At 33.9% G+C, this 20,016-nt stretch overlaps 1 protein-coding gene and 1 long non-coding RNA gene across 2 annotated transcripts; both read right to left on the bottom strand.

Moving 5' to 3' along the window:
• Positions 1 to 330: 330 nt before the first annotated feature.
• Positions 331 to 1,395, bottom strand: LOC128280780 (uncharacterized). Its single transcript, XR_008270929.1, has 2 exons — positions 1,352 to 1,395; positions 331 to 464 (listed from the first exon to the last, which is right to left on the bottom strand). It is a non-coding gene; the product is annotated as an uncharacterized LOC128280780 (long non-coding RNA).
• A 14,093-nt stretch (positions 1,396 to 15,488) lies between these two features.
• LOC108455589 (uncharacterized) lies at positions 15,489 to 17,714 on the bottom strand. The gene is made up of 5 exons (XM_053019213.1): positions 17,298 to 17,714; positions 17,158 to 17,207; positions 16,658 to 16,781; positions 16,468 to 16,575; positions 15,489 to 16,400 (listed from the first exon to the last, which is right to left on the bottom strand). The coding sequence occupies exons 1-5, from the start codon at positions 17,530 to 17,532 to the stop codon at positions 15,751 to 15,753; spliced, it is 1,167 nt and encodes a 388-aa protein (XP_052875173.1). The 5' UTR covers positions 17,533 to 17,714; the 3' UTR covers positions 15,489 to 15,750.
• Between the last annotated feature and the right edge of the window lie 2,302 nt (positions 17,715 to 20,016).

Genomic DNA, 20,016 nt, shown 5'->3' with positions numbered 1-20,016 from the left:
TCATTATAGGTTAAAGTGAATGGAAGCTGGGTACCAGGTAGGTATCCATAACAGAGGAGGTGAGCCATGAAGGCTGCTTAAGTACCAAGCTCCCCGATTAGATCCAATCCTAGACATGTCCACATCCATTGCTATACTTGGTTATAACAAGTTGAAATTTCTTTGGTAAATCGAATATTCATGACGTCGTGTTATTTAAAAAAAAAAACAAGTATCGTTTTGAAATCACGCCCTAAATCTAGCCCATTTGAATTAGTATCCATCAATTTAAAGTTGTTTTTAATAATATAATCCCGAAAAATCAAATAAGAAAATAAAGTTAAAATGGCCTTATTACAACCCAAAAATTAAATAGTAATTAAAAATAACTTAAGAAAACCAGTCTCTTTTTTTCAAACCCAAAAGTATTCACCATGGCCACTCTGAATCCCCTCCGGCTCCAAGTCACCCACATCAAGGCTCACCTGCAAGGTTAAAGAAGGGGTGAGTTTAGGGAAGCTCAGTGTGTAAGGAAAACCCATTCAAAGCCCAAGTAAGCTCAAGCCTATTGGGCCTAAGCCTATTCAGGTAACAGTGGTACTAGGCCAGAGCCCTTTTCAGATTACAATAAACTGGGCCTTAGCCCCTTATTTAGATAACAGTATGGCCCATAGGCCCATTTCAAAATACATGCAACATCAGTAAACATATGCAAGCCCATTTGGAGAGACTACTCAACCCACCAACCACTACACTCCACCCGTACCAGCCATACACTCCATGTGGGGAATAGCTCAACCCACCCAAATTTCCACACTTCACATTCTTGACCTTGCTGCTCAGGTTATCAAAGAATTGAGGCAAAGCCTCCAAGATTTGGACAAGCCACTTTCAAGTACTTCCTCCGTCAATATCCCATCCATGCATCGATAATAACAACATGGTATGCAGTAAATAACAACAGTCAAACATGCATTTAGGTCAATTTAACCCTAGGGGTATTTCGGTAATTTATCTCCTAGGGGTAAAATTGTAAATTTTTCACTTTTAAAGGTATTTCAGTAATTTATCTATTTTAAGGTTTTTCGTGCATATTCCTACCTTTCACGTACTAACAGAATCACTACCGAGGGTTCGTACCGAATTGGGCCCGTTGGCCCATCATTCCAATTTTGGCCCATTAAGCCCAAAAATATCGAGGGCACAGAAATCATGCACTTTGCAGTCCAAACATTGCAGCTTACCAAAAACATTAATCGATTTACCTCATGAGCATTCGCACACTCGCAAATCTACAAAATACCGATTTTCGGCATTTTGACTTTTCGACTTTTGCCGATCTAGACTAAGAGAGAGGGTGTTAGTTACACACCTGTTTGCGACGATATGCTGACGAGATCCACACACGAACCGCCTACAATTGGATTACTAACACGTTAATCTAACTATTAAAATAAAAACTATGTATTAACCCCTTACAATATTCGGCCAACCACACCTACAGATCATAGTAAGCTTATAAGAAATCAATAAGCAACTCATTAACAAATTTTTGTCAATGTTTACCACATAATCATAATTTCACTGCAAACTGTCTTCCTGAGCAACAGTCACTAAATCATTTATAACTGGAGCTACAAAACTCCAAATCAAGTGCCGTTAATTTTCCCTGAAAATAGACTCATATATCTTCTATCCATAAAAGTTTCAGAATTTTTGGTACGGCCAATCAATACCAGAGTTTTCTTAAAGTTTCCCATGTTTCACTGTTTGACTAATCTGACCACTCTTCATTACAAATCAAATTTATCATTGTACAGAATTCAAAATATGTTCTTGTTTATTTCATTTGAAACTAGACTCATTAAGTTTTAATTACATAATTTATTCAGCTTCTAATTCATCTCCCACAATTTATGGTGATTTTCCAAAGTCACGTTACTGCTACTGCCCCAAGCAGATTTATTACCAAATCACTCTTTCACACCTAACTTGCATGCTTGTTATTTAAACATATATATCACCAATCAATCATTACATATCTATGATTTTACTTAAGTATAATCTCCATTTCATCATTTTAAAGCACAACATGTTAGCCGATTTTTCCCCTTAGCATCTAAGGCACATGCATGCTCATTTGTTTGGCTCAACTTCACCTATCTTCCATTTTTCATCAAAAAAACATGAAACAACAACCAAAAACCAAAATATCCTTCGTGAGTTAGGGTAGAATCAAGACGAACTCATGAACATCAAGATAGAAGCAAAGTACCAAGAACTTACCTTCAATTTTTTCCCCCTCCTAGTGACCGAATATTCAAGGGTTTCCTCCCCTATTTGTTCTCTCTCAAATTCGGCTATGATGAACAAAGAATGAACAAAAACCTTTCTTTACTTCCTTTTGTTATTCTTATCACTCAACATTTTATGACACATAAATGATATACTAATATTTGTGCCATACTCATGCCATAATTCCAATAAAAATATGCCTATAATGCTTACCATGCCCATCATCCGTTAACTATTAAAATGCTAATGCCCATCATCCATTAACTATTAAAATGCTAAAATGCATACATTATCAACTATCCATCACCTTGGCCGGCCACTACATTAAAAGTGGGGAATTTGACATACAAATCCTCCTATTTTGCATTACTATTTATTTGGCCACTACAAATTAGCCTATAGCATTTTCAAACATTTTCACATAGGTCCTATTTCATAATTTCACTCCCTTTTTCTTATGGAACAAAATTAACTAAAATTATCGGGTTCTATGTTAAGCTTGGGCCTTCTAGAGGCCCACTAACATAATTAAACTTATGCCAACATTCACAGAATTCGCGAAAATTGGGGCGTTACAAAAACTGTGTCAGATTGGGCCAAGTACCAAACTTATATTTGAGACTATTTTATATATACTCTGATGTGTATCTGTATGTATGTTTTCAATGGGGATTACATGCTGAGTTTGTGAAAACTCACCCCTTCTGTTTAATCTGTATAGGTAATCCCTAGTCTTTACGGTTCAGTGCAGCGGAGGACTCAACGGTGGCCACACTGATTTAGACTGTTTAAACCTCAGTTTCGGTATTTGTTTCTTAATTATTTTCTGGGTTGTTTTTGATGTAATTTGAGACTTCATAGACTGTTGGACTTTATTTGGATTTTTAAACTGTTTATGGGATTTTAGTCTAAACTCGATTTTTAATCAAAATGACGGCTTCCTTAAATACGAACAGTTTTCCAAAGATGAACTTTATCAAAGCTGTCGCTAAAAAGACATGATTTTTGACATAATAAAGGACATGCTTTTTACTTTGAATTAAGACTAAGATTAATTAACTGGAACGGTTTTAACTCGACAATTTGGTTTCTGAAATCCATTTCATATGACATTATCAGATTCGACCATAACGTCTAGGCCGGGTTTGGGGTGTTACATTTAGTGGTATCAGAGCCATGTTGTAAAACTCGTCTGTGGATTTAAATGATGCATGAAATTGCTTATTTTGGAAGTCATTTTAGGTGCACACGGTCTGGGACATAGGCTTCCACACTACCGTGTGCTACGCGATCTCTTCACACGGTTGTGTGTCTTATTGATTTTTAGGTGTAAGTTTTTCCACATGGCATCATATTGTTACAAGGCCTGGAGACACGACCGTGTGATCCTATTTCGATTTGTACACGGGCGAGCACACGGTCTACGACACGATCGTGTGACCATATTTTTAATTGTATATGGTTTGGCCATGTGGCCATGTTTCTGAGCCACACGGCCTAGGCTTTGTCACACTGCCTGACTATATGGCCGTGTGACCTTTGTTTTCAAATTTTTTAAATTTTTTCATTTTTTTTGTTTTAGATTAGCCCCTAATTGTCTTCTAATTATTTTTAAGGTCCTGTAGACTCATTTTAAGGTTGTTTTGTACGAATGATATGATTAATGATTCGATATTGATTTATGATATTTAAAATTGATTTCTGTATTGTTTTTAGTTATTATTGAATTTTTTGATCATCGTAATATCCTATAACCCTATTTCAGCGATAGAAGTGGGCTAAGGGTGTTATATTTAGAGGTATCAGAGCTTTGGTTTAATCGATTCTAGGACCGAATGTAGCATGTAATGAGTCTAAAAATACATGTCACTTTATAACCTGTGATAGTGTGATGATTCTTAATTAGTATGACTTGTTCCCTTATAGATCAAAGATGCCAGCTGAATCCAATCGAGCAGATTTTGATGAAGTACAGAGTTTTTTACTCTTAATATGTTAAAATTCAAGAGTCTAGAGAAGAGGCTCATAGTAACTTTCTTAATAATGAATGATATGTTTAATGCGTATATGAGAGTCAATCCCTTGGCTTCACACACTCATCCTCAAAGCCCTATACGACAGAATATTCACAGACTTCCTATTGATAAAGTCTGATTGTGTGGAGTCGAAGAGTTTAGCAGTAAAGTGAGTGATGATTCGACCAGAGTCGAGTACTGGTTAGAAAACACGCAGAGAGATTTAGATGAAATATTGTGTCCTTCTAAAGATTAATTGAGATATGCAGCACCATTTTTAAAAGAAAAAGCTGTTCGCTAGTGGTTGACTTTAACTACTGTGGTATTGAAAGAATGAGTTAATTGGGATTTCTTTTGAATTGAATGCCCAAAAAAATATGTCATCAAGCGATATTTAGACATGAAGAAAAAGGAATTTCTTGAGTTGAAGCAAGAAAACAAATCAATTGTAGAATATGTGTGAGAGTTTGTTTAGTTCAGTAAATGTGCATATAAGGTTGTGCTGACTGAAGAGGAATTGTGTATTTGTTTCGAAGATGAATTGAATAATGAGATTAAAATTCTTGTGAGTATAATAGAATTGCATGAGTTTGTAATTTTATTTGATTGGGCTTAGAAAATGGAAGAAATTTGTAACCACAAGAAACAAACTGAGATGAGAGTTCGAGACTTCAATAAAAGAAATGTATTTAGAACGTTTTCTACTTCCCACCAAAGAAAAAGAAGAAATCTAATAATCGTTTTCCAGTACCATCTGGAGTTTTGGTAAAGATAAATCGAAATAGAGTCATATAAGAGCATCGACAACTTCTGTAGTTAGTGCTGATAATGTTCAGAATATGATTAGATTTGAATGTGATCGTAGTGGTTAGAATTATTTTGGAATATGTAAAGTGAAAAATGAGTCCTATTTTATTTGTGGATCTTTAGATCGTTAAAAGAAAGACTGTCTGAATTTAACTGGTTTGAAAAAAATTAGAATGTAAAACCTGTTGTTACATCTACGAGAGGTAGACGACCAGAAAATTGTGGCACAACTAGAGTTAGTAGGAGTGGAACAAAAGACACAGTGGTTCGATTTAAAGCTTGAGCTTTCGTCAGATTTTATGTGATCCAATTGTGCGAGGATGCCTCAACTCCTGATGTTATTGCTGGTACCTTTTCTATCTTTGATGTTACAATATATGTATTATTTGACTCTGGGTTGAGACATTTGTATTTATGACTATGTTGGTAACAAAAAAGAGTTTACCGATTGAGTTAACTACTATTTGACCTGATTTGCAAACCATGTCCATTGAAAATTCAGGGTTATGATTTCCTGCTAATTTGATGGTACTATCTTTTAACAAATTTGACATAATTTTGGGAATGGATTGGTTTACTATTCAAGATGTTATAGCGAAATATTGATATAAACACATTGATTTGAGATGTCAGAATTGTGAATTGATTTCTATTGAATCTACTAAGACTGATTATGTTTTGAATATGATTTTAGCGATATCTACAAAAAAAATTATTCGATAATGCTGTAATGCATTTTTAGCTTATATCCTAGATTCTAGAGTATCTGAAATGAAATTTGATCAATTATCGACAGTTTGCGAGTTTACGTATGTTTTTCGTGAGGAATTTTTGGGTTTATCGTCCGAGCGAGAAGTCGAGGTTGCAATAAAATTAGTATTAGGGACTACTCCAATTTTGATCGCTCTATACATAATGGCTTTAACATAATTAAAAGAATTAAAATCTCAGTTGCAAGAATTAATTGACAAAAGGTTTTATCTGACTAAGTGTATCACCTTGAGGTGCACCTATTTTGTTTGTGAAGAAGAAAGATGAGTTGATGTGATTGTATATAGATTATTGGTAGTTGAATAAGTAACAACAAAGAGTAAATATTCGTTACTTTGTTGATGGTATTCAACGAAGGCAAGTGCACCTATCGAACAGTAATATAGTTATGGTGAGACCGGAAATATTGTATCCACAAGGACTAAAAGTACTAGTAATTACTATCTTTTTTATTATCTAGCCTAAGAATTGAAGGGATGTTTTTAAACTAAAATTAAATATCTAATTAACTAAGAACGCGACATAAATAAAAGTTGGAAAATACTTTTTTGGAAAACCGATGGATAAGACAATACCCAAGGAATAATCCACCTAGAATTCACTTATTATTTATGAATTAGACAATTTATTCACTTGACTTAATCTGTAGAAATCCCTAGCTTATGTTAATATCTCTTTCGAGACTAAAAACAACTGACTCTAGGTTAATTAATCGAAATCTCTTTCTAATTAAAACCCCTATTGTCGTATTAACTCGATCTATGGATTCCCTTATGAGATTTGACTCTAATCCGACAGATTTATGTCGTCCTATCTTTAGGATTGCATGCAACTCCGCTTAATTATGGAAGATCTACTCTTAAATAGGGGACTTTTGCTCCACTGATTAAGCACATCAAAACCTGAATTAATATCCTGAAATATTAAAGCAATGATTAAAACTTATAATTAAGAATAAGAATAAATATTTATCATATAATTCAAAAGATAATAAGATTCGTCTTAGGGTTCATCTTCCCTAAGTATGTAGGGATTTTAGTTCATAACAATGGGGGAAAACATTTAGTTCATAACAATGGGGGAAAATATCTCAAAATTGGGAAAATAACAAAACATAAAGAAACCCAAAAACTTCGGTAGAGATTGAATGGAGATATTCAGTCTTGAAGTAAATCCTGCTTCCGAGTTCATTCCAATTGCTATCTTCGAGTATTTTCTACCTTCTATTCTCCATCTCCCTTTGATCCTCTTCTCGTGTGTTTAAATAGACTTTGGAATGTCCAAAATAGCCCAAAATTAACCTTTTTCGAGTAGAATTAAAATAGGTTTCGACAGGGACAGGGCCGTGTGGAACGTCAGTGTGATGGTGCTTAGGGCATGTGTAATTCTGACATGGTTTTAAGTCGACACGGCCATGATAAACGGGCGTGTGGCCTACCCGTGTGTCTCACATTGGGCGTGTGGATTACCTGTGTGGAAGTGTCTAGGTCGTGTAAAGCACTGAAATAAACCCATTTTGTCTGTTTTTGGCCTTTTCTTGCACTTTTTGCTTTCCTATACTCATTTGGATATAAAATATGAAATTAAAGGATTAGGAGCATCAAATCCACTAAATCTTATGATAAATCATCCAAAAATATGCCATGCATGGGATTAAAATATGTTACTTTTGATGTTTAACACTTGTATTGAAGATTTATTGGATCAGATGAAAGGTGTTACAGTGTTCTTGAAGATAAATCTCCTGGTTATTATCAGTTGTAAGTTAAGGATGTAGATGTGTTGAAAACAACATTCAGAATCTATTACGAACATTATGAGTTTCTAGTTCTACCTTTAGGATTGACTAATGCTTCTGCAACATTTACAGATCTGAAGAATCGAGTTTTTCAACCACATTTTGATAGGTTTGTTGTTATTTTATTGATGATATGTTGATCTTTATAAAACTGATTCAGAACAAACTCAGTATTTAAGAATCTGTATTACAAATGATTTATTAAGAATTTCTCATGATGCTATTACAGGAAAACATTAAATTTGTTTGGTTAGATAAGTACTAGTAGAGTCTTGACTAGTTGAAAAATTTATTGAGAGAAGCTTCGATACTGATTTAGTCTAAGTCCAAGAAGGAATTCATTATTTATAGTAATGCTTCACTCAGATGATCGTAAGTTATACTGGTTCAAATATTACAAAATTAAGAGTTAGACAGTTAATTCTTCAGAAAATTTGTAAGATGCAAAGAAAAGATTAGCTGAAATGGAATAGATATAAAATGATTAGATCGCTAATTCTAGTATGGATTGTGATAATAGTTTATATTTCCAAAATCGAAAATGTATGCTGAACAATTCTAAGATTATACGAGACATCTCACATGATGTTCCTAAAGGTGTGTATTTGATTTAAACATGGTAGCAACAAAATGTGTAATGACTTGGAATAGAGTTACTAGTGATCGAGAATAAGACATCAAATTTCAAAGTTGTATCGAGATGTTTGGTATGTCAACAGGTCAAAGATGAATATTAAGTTCTATCTGAATTATTACGGTCTGTTATAATTTCTAATTGGTTATGAAGATGAGTCACGATGGATTCCATATCTGGGCTATCTTTGACGCTGAAAAAGGGAGAATCGATCCGGGCTATTACTGTTAGACTAGTAAGATTGGCTCATTTTGTTCCAGTTAGAATAGGTTACTCACTTGAAAAGCTAGTTGAGTTGTATGTATCCGAAATTCATGAAGCTATGGTGCAGACAAACATATAGCCAGAACGAGTAATTCAGATCTAGGAGAACATATTGCAGTGTTATATCACCTAGTCCAATTGCGCGAGAACAAGCTAGTTGGGACAAATTTAACTTGGAAAATTGAAGAATCTATGTGAACACAGTAATCAAAACTATTATAAGGTATGAAATTTCGACGACGAAATTTTCTTAGGGGGAGAGTTGTAACAACCCATTTTTTAGTGGTGTCGAAAATAGTGGTTTTGGAACCACAAATTAGACGAGTAAGTTCGTAAATATTGTTACTTAATATTTACGAGTCAAATGTAGAAATATATTGAATGTTGATTTGATTATTTTTTCTAAGTGAACAAATAGTTAAGTACAAGTGGTTTGCCCTTAAAGTCAAGTGGTTTTAGAAAATGAGGTTTTGAGATCTCATTTCTGTAAACCAAATCAGTAAATATTTTTATTAAATATTTATGGAGTTATAGATGTATTCAAATTTGGTTTAGAAATTTTAACGTTTTGATAGTAAATTTAGTAAAAAGAACTAAATCATAAAAGTCGCATAAGTTAATCACTATTAATTTATATGTGTTAAATGGGTTTAAATAACTTCTTGGATGGTTTTATTTGGAAAATAAGCCATATTAATTTATGTTGGAAGGTTTATTAATGGTTTAATTAGAAAAATTATATATTATATTATAAGTTAATAATGTAAAAAAGTAACTAAAACAAAAACAACACAAATGGCTATTTCATTATTTTTATTCACTTTCTTCAACCTTCCTTCACCGAAAGCCATGGTTGAAGAAAACCAAAGTTTCGGCCATGCTTAAAATCAATTGCATGTTATGTATTTTATCTCATTTTTGATGATTTTTATATTTTTGAGATCATTGTAGCTTAATCTAGCGAACCTGAAAACTAATTCATAAAACTGTTAAATGCTTTGAATTATGCTATTGATGAATTGATAATGTTTTTTAATTTTTATGATAGATTTATATGACACTTAAATACGACAATTTTGTAAAGTGATTTTGGTTAAGTTTTAAGTTGAATGACTAAAATGCTAAAATAGTAAAGTTATATGAAATTCTTGTAAAAATATGATGAATATGGGCTGTTTGGGAATTATAGAAAATTCGGCTGGCCTTGTTTGGATTAATTTATGATTGAATTGAAAGTTTCACGTTTAGGGATTAAATTGAATAAAAACTAAAAAGTTTAGGGTAAAAGTGTAAAATATCGATTAAGGGTCAAATATTTGAATTTCGTTATTTTATTATATTTGAATTTGTCAATTGAATAAAATTATTATATTTAGATCAAGAAATTGATCATTCGATTGGTAATCGTGGGAAGGAAAAAGTTATCGAGTAGTTATCGTCGAGATGTCGGTAATTATGGTATTTTGGTAAGTTCGTAAATTGGTTTAACTAATCAGTTGTTTTGTGATTTAATAATTATCTATATATGTTATGATTGAGTTCATTTGTTTGATAATTGATAATTGATAAGTGATGAATTGGATTAATTGATATATAGTAGTTAATGAAATGATTTGGATTACCATGTAAGCTAAGTTAATGATTATGATCATAAATGAAAACTATATGGTTATGTTCTTGTAATGGTACGATATGAAGAAAGTTAAACAATTTGGAATGTATATTGGCCCATATGAACCTTGTGAATGCTTAGGATACAAATGACATGTTATTAGGGTTTTTACAATTCGGGTGCTAGTCTTGGATGTCCTACAAATGGATGAGGTCTTGCATTTGTTGTAGATTCTCTATAGCTTGTGTGAGCAGCATTGTGTAGCTTAATATCCCAACCCACAACTCGTGTGAGCAGACCCATTTCACAGCTCGTGTGAGCAATTACAGATACAATAATAGGTACACTTTGTGTGAGCATTGTTCCCCCGTATTTGACGTTATTTCATTTGGTTCATTGAGTGTTAAATGTATAAAATGAAATGGAATTTAAGAAATGGTTATATGAAATTAGACATTGAATGGAGAAAGTTATATGAATTCTTGAAATGAAATGTGATATACAAAATAATTATGTGTTAAATGTGTAAATGAAATGGTAAAATGAAATTTTTAGATGGAATGGTTATCTGTATGATTATATGAAATGATTACATGAAATGGTAATATGAAATGTTTAGATGGAATAGTTATACGTAATGATTATATGAAATGATTACATGAAATGGTTATATGAATTGATTATGTGGAAATAGATATATGAAATGATTATATGAAGTGTCTATATGAAATATTTATATGGATATGGACATATGAAAAGAGACATTTGAAATGAATACTTGAAATGAAGATGTGAAATTTTAAATGAATATGTGATGGTTGGTTTAGGTACCAAATGTGTTTTTCATGTATATGTTTGATAACATGTTAAAGTTTTATATTTTATATACGAACTTACTAACCTTGTGAGCCTTGTGATGTGTATAGGTAATTAATGAACTCATGACCATGATATTGAATCATCTTGTAAAATGTTTAAAATTACATCCTTTACGGTAAGTGAAAATTTAAGTTTATTATAAACTTACTAAGCTTGACGTAAGATTACCTTGTGTTGGTTTTTCTTCCTTGTAGATCGTTGGGTTCGAGCTATCAATTGAATTGCTTTTAGGGAATCACACTACCCGCAACTTATTAAGTAACTAATTATTTATTTGATCTGGTTATAAGTGACATGTAAATAGGGTTTTGGTATATATATATGTTATAAGCGTTATAGATATGTTTTGTGTTTATTGATGTGAATCTTAATTAGTTTTTTTTTGGTTGATTGTGGTGTGTGATAGCAATGGTATGTTTATATAAGTTTTTTTGACCATTTACTATATGCCTTATGAAAGTGGTTTGATGTTTGGTTCATTGGATATGAATGAAAATAGATGTATAGATATGTTTGATTGGTTTATAATGTAAGAAAATATGTATATTGAATGTGAATTTGGATTAATGTTTGATTTGTGGTGCCATTGTGGGCATATTGGTTAGAAACTTAGGTTGTATGTTTGTGGTATGTTTTGGGCATGTTTAGATGTGTTTTGAATAGGTGAAAAGGGTTGGATATGGTTTAGTTTGGTTCTTAAGAAATGGTGCATGAAATTGTTTGTTTTGGATTTCATTTTAGATGTACATGGCCTAGGACACGGATTACCACACGGCCTCCTTACACGATCATGTGTCGTATTGATTTTTAGGTGCAAGTTTTTCCACATGGTATCAGGCTGTTACATGGTTTGGAGATACGATCATGTGATCCTATTTTGATTTGCTCACGAATTGGCACACGGTCTACGACACGACTGTGTGATTGTTTTTTTGAACTGTACACGGTTTGGCCAAATGGCATGTATCTGAGCCACATGGCTTGGGCTCTATCACATTGCCTAGCCGCACGGCCGTATGACCCTTGTTTTCAAATTTTTAAAATTTTTTCATATTTTTCTGTTTTGTTTTAGATTAGTCCCTGATTGTCTTCAAACTATTTTCTTAAGATCATGTAGACTCGTTTTAAGGTCATTTAGTACGAATGATATGATTAATGATTGGATATTGATTTATGATAATACTTTAGAATGACATTTTTTATGTATTAATTACATATTTATTTTGTATATGATCCTACTAATTTGAGCTATTTATGATTTTTTATCTTGTAGGGACTAAATTGAAGGTAAAAATAAAATTTAGGGGCAAAAAGCATGAATTTAAAAATAAAATGGGCCAACGTGCGAAGTAGGAAGGAAGTGGTGCCAAAAATGAGAAGTGTGGAAGACTTGGGGGAAAAAGTGCAAAGAAGAGATTTTATAAACACAAGACTCTATTTAATTTTTAATTATATTAGGATAATTGTTAAAAATTATTATTTAGATTTAATTTTAGCTTTTATCCTCATTTATCTTTAATTATCTTTATTTATTTGTATTTATCTTTTAAAATTTAATTAGGAATAGACTAGGATTCCTAGTACTATAAATAGGGGGTGGAGTGACACAAATTTCACTCATATTTTTTGTAAACACTCCCTCTCCCAAAAAGCTAGCCTTATTCCCTTTCATATTATTCAATAAAAATTCCATTATCGTTACATTTATTTCTTTTTCCCCAAAAATCATGAGCCATTAAACTTTTCTAGCCAAAGGTTGTCGAAATTCCCCAAAAAGGGTTCATGAGGCTTAGAACCTGCACTTAGCCTTCTCAACGAGTATTCATCATTTCTCCGCACTATAGGACTAACGCTTCCGTCCGTATCCCTTCAAAAGTGATCTGTTCATCTTGTGCAAAGGCGGTTGCTTTGTATGTTTTGGGAAGGTTGTGCAGTTGGTTCGTTAGCTTATTGCGTCAGTGGTTGTCGAGCCCAATAGACAAAATGGCGTGGCATTCACCATTGAGAAGTGATGATCTAGTGTAAGATGGTCCCACAAAAGCGACGGTTGGCTAGAGTCAAGTTCCTCTAAATCGTAAGTCTAAAATCTAAGTGGAGCTGGTGGTCGTAGGCATCCTCTTCACTATAACTGGCTTATTCTGTTCGAGAAGGATCACCTAAAAGTCGAGGATTGAACCCAAGGAGGATCGATACAATCGGAGGCTGGAATCTCTCCATAAAAAACTCTCTTTCCTCAATTCTGTTTATCTTTACAATTTTAAGTTTAATTTTCACAATTTTAATTCAATCAAACTTTTAATTCTATTTTTTATTTTTTATTCCTAAGTACACAGGTTTTCTTGGGCACGACTTTGTCCGGGATCTCGAGGAACAGAAACTTGTGCAAATCCAGTCCCTGGGGATTTGGCCCTACTTCCCTTATACTATTCTTTTCATTATTTTATAGGGATAGAATATTTTTGGTGCTCTCAACGACGCATCAATTTATGATATTTAAAATTGATTTCTGTATTATTTTTAGTTATTATCGAATTTGTTGATCATCGTGGTGTGTCATTGAAAGCACAAAAAATAACCCATCCCTAAGGAATAACGAAAAAAATAGTATAAGGGAAGTAGGGTCAAATCTACAGGGACTAAATTCCTACAACTTCTTATTTCTCAAAATCTTAGGTGCAGTCATGCCCAATAAAAATAGCTGACCTGAGAAAAAAATAGAATTAAAAATGTGGATGATTCAAAATTAAAAAAAATTAAAATTGCAATTGTAAAAAGAAACGGGTTTTTCGATTTGAGGGATTCCAGCCTCCGGTTATCTTGATCTTCCTTTGGTTCAATCATAGGTTTTTAAGCGATCCTTCTCATGACCAAATAAGCCAGTTATAGTGGAAGAGGACACTTTCGACCACCAACTCCACTTAAGTTTTAGCCTTACGATTTAGAGGAACCTGGCTTTAGCCAACTATCACTTTTGTGGGACCTTCTTACACTAGATCATCGTTTCTTAAAGGCGAATGCCACGCCATTTCGTTTCTTGGGCTCGACAACCTCTAACGCAGTAAATTAACAAACCGATTGTGCAACCTTCCTAAAACATACAAAGCGGCCACCTTTCCACAAGATGAAAATATTACTTTTGGAAGGACATGGACGGAAGCGTTAGTCTCGTAATGTGGAGAAATGATGAATACCCTTTGAGAAGGGTTAAGTGCGGGTTCTAAGCATCATGAACTTTTTTGGAGGAGTCTTGATAACCTTTGGCTAGATGAGTTTAGTGGCTCATGCTTTTTGGAAAAAAAAAACACAAGTTTAATGGAATTGAATTTTATTGGAAAATAAAAGGAACAAAAAGGCCAAGAGCCTTAGGGGAAGGAGTTTTTTTACAGAAGTGATAGTGCATATTCATGTCACCCCATCCTCTATTTATAATACACAAAACCCTAGTTTATTCATATTTAAACTCTAGATGATAATGTTTAAAACATATGATTTGAAATAAATCTAAACAATATCATAATAATCCTAACAATAATCCTAAAAATAAAATTTAAATTTAAATAAAGTTTTATGTTGATAAATCTCTTCTTTGAAATTTTGCCCCAAGTCTTTTGTACTTTGTATTTTCGACACCATTTCTTCCCTATTTCGCATGCTGACCCATTTTGCCTTTAAATTCACGCTTTTTGCCCTCAAATTTCCTTTTGCCGTCAATTTAGTCCCTACAAGATAAAATATCATAAATAGCCCAAATTAGTAGGATCGTACTCAAAATATATATGTGATTAACACATAAAAGTATGTCATTTTAGAATATTATCATATTCCTCCTACTTAGCCCATGCTTGCCCTCAAGTATGGTTCCTATCTTACTGGGTAATTTGGATTTTACCATTAAAGAAGTATCACTTCAAAGTTTTATAAAAATTAGGCATAATGCATATGAAAACGAAGAGAACCTTTAACTTGTTTTAAGTAAAACCGAAAAGTACTCTAACTTAAACACACAAAAATTAAATCGACTTGGATTATTTCATGAAAGCTAGGTAATTTACTAAACTTACTAAGACACCCTAATTGTTCCACCCTTAGTCCCCAAATGTAATTTTCTTTTTTCCTTCGTTTTATTTATTTATTTATATTTATTTATTATTTTTTAATGCTTAAAAATGTATCAACCCTTTTAACGTGAAGTGGAACGACAATTAAGTACCCCACCCTGATTATTCAGCCCAACACCTAATTTATTATATTTTATATATTTTTTGGTTTAAGAATATTTTGGTGATTTGGACGCGAAGTAGAATGACACTCTTAATGTTTTTTGTAATTTTATTTAATTACTGTGGCAATTCATATTTATAGTAACTACCGAGAAAATGACATCAAAGGATACCAAGATACAGATTTTTAGCCTAGAAACGAGTCCCACATAAAAAAAAAATTATTTTTGATTATATAGCAATCAGTAAGCTAAATCACAAGAAGTCCGAAGATGAAAAAAAAAAAAAAGTACTACTAGTATTTAATTGATTGATGAAAGAATAAATCATCAAATCACAAAAATGAAAGAATTACTATAACAATTACATTGAATTCCCGTAGGGGGAACTATTACAACATGAAAGAAGAAGACGCGGAAAAATTGGTAAAATCAAATCTCATCAGTTTCATTGTTAGGAAAGAAGGAAACTGGTGGTTATGCCTTATCTGATTTCTTGTCAGATAATGCAATGGTGAACTTGTAATGGATTTTATGCTTGTAAGGCTTCTCAGGGGTAATAATTTGGGAAGGGAAATTGGGGTGATTCACTGCATCTGGAAACCCTTGAGTCTGCAAACACAGTCCCGCATGAGGTTTATATATAACCCCACCTTTTCCCTTCACGTTATTGATCTGGCTTCCGGAGTTGAACTGCACGGCCGGTTGATTGGTATACAGTTTCATAACTCTCCCCGACTTCTCATCCTTCACTACTGCTGTTTTCTTCATCTTGATGTGGTCGTTAGGACCGTCTATGACGTAGTTTATGTCGTAACCTTTCTGGAGTTCCTTGATTCCGCTCCCGATGGTTCTCAACTCGAGGAAATCGTATGGAGTGCCTTGTACAGGTTGAAGGGCGCCTGTGGGGATGAGTTCTTCATTAACGGGAGTGTATTGGGGGGCGTAAATCCGAAGTTTATGGGACAAGATATCGCCACTGTCATGGTTACCAAGGTTCCAATAGATATGCGTTGCTAGATTCACAGGGGTAGGCTTGTCTAAAGACTTAGCTTTCAACTGCACTCTCAACCGGTTATCGGAACGAAGGAGGTACCGGACGGTGACTTTGATTTCGCCAGGAAATCCTATTACCAGAAACCAAATATATTAGTGGATGATCATATTTGGAATGAAGATGCTTGGTTTGCTAACCTTCGTCACCATCCTTGCTATGATAAGCAAAGACTATGGTGGGATCTTCAGCATCTTTCTCAATCTTCTTCATTTCCCAGATAACATCAGAGAATCCTTTAGGGCCACCTAATGTTTTCCATTGAATTGCAACACGAAGTATCAGAAGAGCAAGGAATTTTAGAAAGCTAAGAGATTTATTCAACTTTACCGTTAAGTGTGTTTTTCCCATCATTAGCCGGTAGTGTAAATTGAGCTCCATTTAATGGTAATTTTGCGCCTGCGATTCGATTTGCTACCCGCCCCAGAACTGAACCAAAGTAATTAGCATCGCTCTGCAAATTAGAAAAGAAAATCACGATTCTTACAAGCCTGCAGGTCACTACTATTCAATGCATAATCAAGCCAATGTATTAAAAGAAAATGTCCTGACGTCACAGTCATTTATAATATTTAAAGAATCAAAGCTGATAAAAAACCGAAACCCAGGTCTTGATTTGGATTAGATTCTTCAAACATATTATTATTATTATCATATTGGACAACAATCTATCAGTAACATTTTTTCCTTTAATTTATCGGACAGAGAAAGATACTGAGAAAAACTCAGTGATTCCCTATGTCTCCATTGACAAAAACCAAAGCAAAATCAAGACAGAATCATGGAAATAAAAGATGCAAAACTCTGAAGAAACAGGAAACAAAACTCACCATATACTCTTTCACATCATCATATCCAAGAACAATATCACCTGGTTTCCCTGAAAAATAGCAGAAAGACCAAAAATATGATAGAAGAAATCAACCCAGAGACAAGGAAATCGAAACCAAACCAGACAAAAGGAACCAACCATCTTTGTCTGGAAGAATAATCGAGATAACGGATGCACCCCAGTTGGTGAACTTAACAGACATGTTCCCATTCTTCAGCTCATATATTCCGACTTCATGTTTTGACTTGTCATCTTTTGATTTGTCGTCTTTTGATTTGTCATCTTTTGATTTGTCATCTTTTGATTTTTCGCCATTGACGAAAGCAAAAGAAACCACAAGAAGCAAAAATAACAAGAAAGAAAGCTTATTCATGTTCTCAGAGAATTAAAGGATGGTGATTCACCGATAATTTGCTGAGGAATTTATAGAAATATAAAAGAGAGAACACCGACACATGATGTCCATGAAACCAAAAATAGGAAACGGAAGAATGGGTGACATATACTTGGATGTAGTTCTCAAATTCTTTCGTTGTTTTTAGATGAGGCTTTGTGGTTTCCTAGATTTTGACTCGGTGAAATGACCAGTTTTCAAGCCATCTTTAATTTAATGGCTTAATACCTCTTTTGACCCTATACTATAGTTGGATTATTACTTTAGTATCTATACTATTAATAACTTCTATACAGCCCACTAGCCCAACCCGATTTTCTGTTAAAAATATATTAAATCAACCAATGACACATTCTCATGACTAAATGACCAAAAAAGGCTCATATCTAAAAAAAATTACGGAAATGGGCCGTTTAATTTGTTTAAAAAATACTGGAAAGGGTTGATTTCCTTAAAACACGCTGAGCTGACGTCCCTTCCAGGGGAAAAGCAGAAAAGTGTGTCCAGCTCAGCACTTTTATCCCCGATGACCAGTAAAACATGCCTGCATCAGGCGCGCTTTTGCCCGTGTTTTCCTAGTGCCAATTAGGGTTTAAGGTTTTTTTTAATTTGTAAATGTTTAGGTTTAAGGTTTTATTTAATTTTTTGGGTTTAGGGAATTTGAAAAAATAATTTGTACAGGATGGGTTTTGAAAAAATAATTTTGGGGGGATGGGTTTTGAAGAAATAATTTTGACGAGATGGGTTGAGTTCTGTAGAGAAAAAAAGGCTCTCAATAGTATGCACAGTTAACAAAATTATTGAAAACGCTTTCAACTCTATGCCCTTTTCAGTACTGCTGCTCTTGAAAAAAATAAATTTAAGGAGATGGTCCTAAAAAAATTTCCTGGGATTCCCGGGATAAGGTTTTTCCCAAATAGTGAGGGGTTGAGGTTTGTAGAGGAAAAACGCTCTAAATAGGATGCACTGTCAGCAAAAGTATTCAAAATGCTTTCAATTGGACACCCTTTTCAATATTGCTTTTGATAGTGCGTCTTGCTTGGAATGTTTTTCCTCTACAAATTTCAATCCCCACTATCCAAAGCATTTTACAAAAATGAGTGGGATGCTATCCCTTAGGCTATAAATAACTCATATTTTAGCCTCTGGTGGCATAAGTTGGAGCAATAGAAATTGAAAATGTTCAAAAGAATAGAAGTTGGGGTTGAAGATATAAGTTGATTTTTCATGTTAATATTTATATGAAGCATTATATTTATTGTATATTGTTTTGATTTTTTGTGTTAATTTTTCATATTTGGAATTTCTCTTGACAAATAAATTGGTTGAAAATGAATGGACAAATTAGTGTTATCATTTATTACAATGGTGAGGTCCGTGACACAAAGAACGGCGTGATTTTTTTATCGGAGAGTACAACGCGACTGATCTTTAACCAGAACATAGAGTTGGCAGAACTTTGTAAAAGAATTAGGTGAAAATCTTCAGATTTATGGCAATGAGAGTTTCGTGTATTAATTATTGATTTTGTGTTTCGGTGGATTCCGTGAGATATGACTAATTTGATATCAAAGGTACTCGGGGCATGGAGGTGATGGTACAAACACACCTCGAAAGTGGATCACCGTTTCTTGAGTTATATGTGGAATTTTCAAGACCAAATGAATGACTTTCAACTTCAACATCTCTTCCTATTCGAGAGGCGAGAACGGTTGAAAATGTCGATAGTACAACCACTTTGTTAAAAAGTTCTCATTATGATATCCTGGAATCATTAATGGGAAGACACTTATCCGTCTCAACCTTAGATTTCAATCGTGGGAGGCAGAACACTGAACCATCGGGTTTTGGTGGTAGGACAGAATACACGACCCTTGTACGACACTCAGTTAGTGGATGGGACATGCACCTAGGTGGGTTGATGTTCAACGCTTGGAATACTTATTGGAGAGTGACATCATCTTCCAGCAGTTGGCAATCAACATGTCATTTTGGATGTTTCAAAACGTACACGAGAAAAGATGCTGTACTTCGAAGTCCACTAGCGAGGGGACCTCCAACATGGCAGATGTTGGTGGATCGGAGAATGAAGATGACAATGAATTCGATGTGGATCCACCTCAGGAGCCCGGTGTTGATGGTTAATAAGTTGCATTCCTTTATAAATCGGAGCCTGTTCCAACTAAAACTAAAGACAGTGAAGGGGTGAAAATGAAAAAGAAGAAGATTCACGATTCACGGAATACTCGCCGATAGCCCACATGCATAATGTCGATCTTTCGGAAAAAGATGTGATGGAGTTTCCAGAACTACCACACAAGAGGCTTGGCCGTAGAAGTGCATCGTTTGATTCGAGTTATTTGGAAGTGGGCAAGGACTTTTCTAGTAAAGATGGTTTTCTTGCAGCATTGAAACGATATAACATAAAAAATGGGGTTAATTTCCACGTGGTTAAAATCTAAA

This window comes from Gossypium arboreum, chromosome 9 (assembly GCF_025698485.1).
Source record: "Gossypium arboreum isolate Shixiya-1 chromosome 9, ASM2569848v2, whole genome shotgun sequence".
Classification (NCBI taxonomy): Eukaryota; Viridiplantae; Streptophyta; class Magnoliopsida; order Malvales; family Malvaceae; genus Gossypium; species Gossypium arboreum.
The sequence above is the reverse complement of the archived record's forward strand: the minus strand, read 5'-3'. Positions and strand labels throughout refer to the sequence as shown.